Source organism: Thalia democratica, chromosome 5 (genome assembly GCF_965202585.1).
Source record: "Thalia democratica chromosome 5, ktThaDemo2.hap1.1, whole genome shotgun sequence".
Taxonomy (NCBI): domain Eukaryota; kingdom Metazoa; phylum Chordata; class Thaliacea; order Salpida; family Salpidae; genus Thalia; species Thalia democratica.
This window is the reverse complement of record NC_139169.1, coordinates 24,638,291-24,641,538: the sequence shown is the minus strand read 5'-3', so window position 1 is coordinate 24,641,538 and position 3,248 is coordinate 24,638,291. Positions and strand designations below refer to the sequence as shown.

Here is a 3,248-nt window from a genome sequence, read left to right as displayed (position 1 = left end):
TAAGGATACATGTACACAATAACAACAACGACTTCATGCGAAAATTTATACAAACTAGACAATATATTGTTACATGTACAATACATCATTCCTTGGTTTGACATTAAGAATTAAGAAAATAAAATCAGTAATTTGCATTTATGCGCGAAATTTTGCAAACTGGTATTTTAGACTAAAACTGGTCTAGAGATTTTAAGAAATAAGTAAATAACAATGAAAGGATTGTTTAAAAAGTTAAAACTTACTTACAAATACAATAACGTTAGTTTATAAAAAAAGTTTATTTTTTCTAACTATTTTTATATACTTGCTTACTTGCTGTTTTCTTTAGTATACTTACATTGTTCACTTCAAATATTTTAAAATTTTTACAAAATATAAAATAATCACGTATTTAAATTTACTCCGTTAGCTAGTAAAAAATATTTTTCAAGTTTCAAAACGCCTTGATCGTATCAAAAAAATTCTAAAGTAACCGGTTCAAAATTTCCCGGGTACATGAAAATTTAAATTCGGACAATTCAAATTGTTATAAAAACATTTAAAATACTATATATTAAAATGTAATATGAGTTTAAAGAAAAAAGAAATATATAGATCTTATAAAAATCTAAAGCCAGTTTTTCTTTTAGGAAAAATAGTTAAAAATTTTTAATATATTTTGAAATTACTAAAAATAACTGTGTTTGGACTTTATTCAAGTCATACCTTAAAACATTGATGTTTTGCAAAAAGAAAAATATTGACTTGGACATATTTATAGGACCTACATATGTTTGAAAAATATTCATTAATTTATTAGTTGTAGCCCTTTCAATTTTTTTAGAATTTTAATCATCAGAGTTTGAACTGTCCGAATTTGAATTGTCGTAACCCAAATTTCCCGATCATCGTCAATAAAATGGCAGCTTTGCGCAAGAAAAATATCTTATTTTTGAGTTAAACTCTTCGCTTTTATCTTCTTCGGTCCATTTATCCGCGTCAACGTCGTAACTGAACACCCGTCTGCCGATTTTCTTTTCAAAGAGGAAAATTTTACTCCCCAACGACAGCGCCCCGCAGAATAAACGAGGCGCGGCGATCATTTCCCTCCACGCCCCTCCTCCCTCGGCCCCGTTGTAAACGTCGCAGCCGAGGCCGACGGCAAAAAGCCTGCTCCGCACCGCCACCAGACCGTGGTTACTTTGCTGTCTAGTCATGTGGGGCAAATCTCTCCATTTTTCCGTCGTGACGTCATAACTCTCGGCGGAGGACAGCTCAAAGTAGTCGCACCTCCCCCCGCACGCCACCACTTTTTCTTGGAAGACGGCGCACGCCGCGTCGTATCTTTCAACCCTCATCTCCCCTGCTTTCGTGAACCTGCCGCTCCTGGTGTCCAATTTCAGGCAGGAGGCGATCGAGTTGCCGTCGCTACCTCCGACGAGGATAATTTTGTCACCGTACGCGCACACGCAAAACTGTCGCCGATACTTGCCCATGACGGCCACCCGAGTCCAACGCTGGGTGGCCCAGGAGTACTTTTCGACGACGACCTTCGCCTTTCTTCTGACAAGGATTCCCGCAAACACGTACAAGTCGCCTTTCAAGCAGATACCCGTCGCTTCGAGCATTTGTTCGTTGTTCATAGGCGGCAGGGCTCGGACCAGGTTCAAGCCGGGCACGCTGTACTGTTTTACATTTTCTATTGGGCTGCGTCCGTAGTGCCAATACCACCCCCCGCACACGAGCACGCCGAACGAGGTTTGGCTGCAATACCGGCTTTCGCAATTGAGCTTGCAGCTTTTGTAAGCTTCATTCAGCAAATCGTACATTTCGCTGTTTTCAAAAAGAGAGCCGCATTCGGACAGCAAGCTGTCTTTGTCGGACAGCAAGCAAAGTCGAACTTTCTGCAGCAACTTTGCACCGAACTTGCTGCGTTCTGCAATGTTGTGATTCAGCCATTTTGTTGCCGCTTCCAACACTTCGCGCTCGGTTGTGACGTAAAGTTCCGAGCTGGCCAGTATTTTCAGGACAAGGGCGAAATCCAGCTCCAAAAGGCTTTCGGTTTCGGCTATGATCGCGAAACAGCGCTCTACATAACTCTGTGTCGCTTTCAAAAGGCCTGATAAATTGAAAAGCGATGCAAGCTGGTGAAAGGTCAAGGCGTTGCAAATTTTAAGCTTCTTAGTAGAATAACTTCTGTCAGTTTTACTCGCCAAACTTTTGTTCAAAGAAATTTTGCTTAACTTTGTCGCCGCAACCAGGTCATCGTCGTCTGCTGCTGCAAGTGAACCTGGAAAATTGATTTTAAGTAAGTACACTTGTGTGTTTTTGTTCTTTGTCATGAAAATCTGTAACAACTAAACGAAACAAGCGTTCGGATAAATATTAAACATAAAATTTCCTGTCGTGTTTGAAAACACTTAACTGCAACAGTATATTAATTTATCTGAAAAGTTTCTACATAGCTATGTATTGACTTAAGATAAGAAAAAATATATAATACACTAAACATGTGTTAACCTCGTTCAATCGAGCCATTAAACCTCCGTAAACTTTGAAATTTTTTTACAGCCGAACGCTTGCTCACTTCTACGTAATCTTCTGTTTTGTTGAATTCAATTAAAAGATCATCTCCAAAATTTTCTGTCCTCTGAAGACCGGTTTTTTGCTGGTTGTTTTTATCGGCAAAAATTACACAATTTTCCAGTGAGTTTTTTTTCATGTTTTAATTAGTCTTTAAACAGTAAATAAAATTTAATAATTGTGATTTATAACTAATTAGCTGCGCAAAGTAAATTAAAAAAAAAACTGTGTACTGTTTGTACACATAATTACTTCAAATAAACTATGTGCCCACTAGAATATACAAAAAATTAATCATTTTTAAAAGCTATTATACATAGTTAATGTGTTTGAACTGTTGTAACTTATCTTACAATAAACACTTTCTAGTTAACAAAACAACTCTTTTTTTTTAATTGCCTTAGTTTATGTGCACAGTACAATAATTTTAATGGACACTAGTGTGCACAGGTACATGCAGTGAAGGTCTATGGACTATACCACAAAAAATATTATCTTTAATTAAAAAACTGGAAGAAAATTAATAAACAGAATCAGATTGCTTCAACAAAGTATAATAAAAATATTTATACATTTACTGTAAGAAACATTTCCGTAAATTAGAATGAACTTTCAAGTGTTTTTAAAGAACAAATTACAAACCTTCAAAACTCAGAAAAAAAACATTATTAATTTAGAAGAGT

General features: G+C 36.5%; 1 protein-coding gene across 1 annotated transcript; it reads right to left on the bottom strand.

The window, feature by feature from the left end:
- Positions 1-893: 893 nt before the first annotated feature.
- Positions 894-2,324, bottom strand: LOC145836353 (ectoderm-neural cortex protein 1-like). Its single transcript, XM_082944163.1, has one exon. It carries the CDS (start codon positions 2,322-2,324, stop codon positions 894-896), a length of 1,431 nt encoding a protein of 476 aa, XP_082800289.1.
- Between the last annotated feature and the right edge of the window lie 924 nt (positions 2,325-3,248).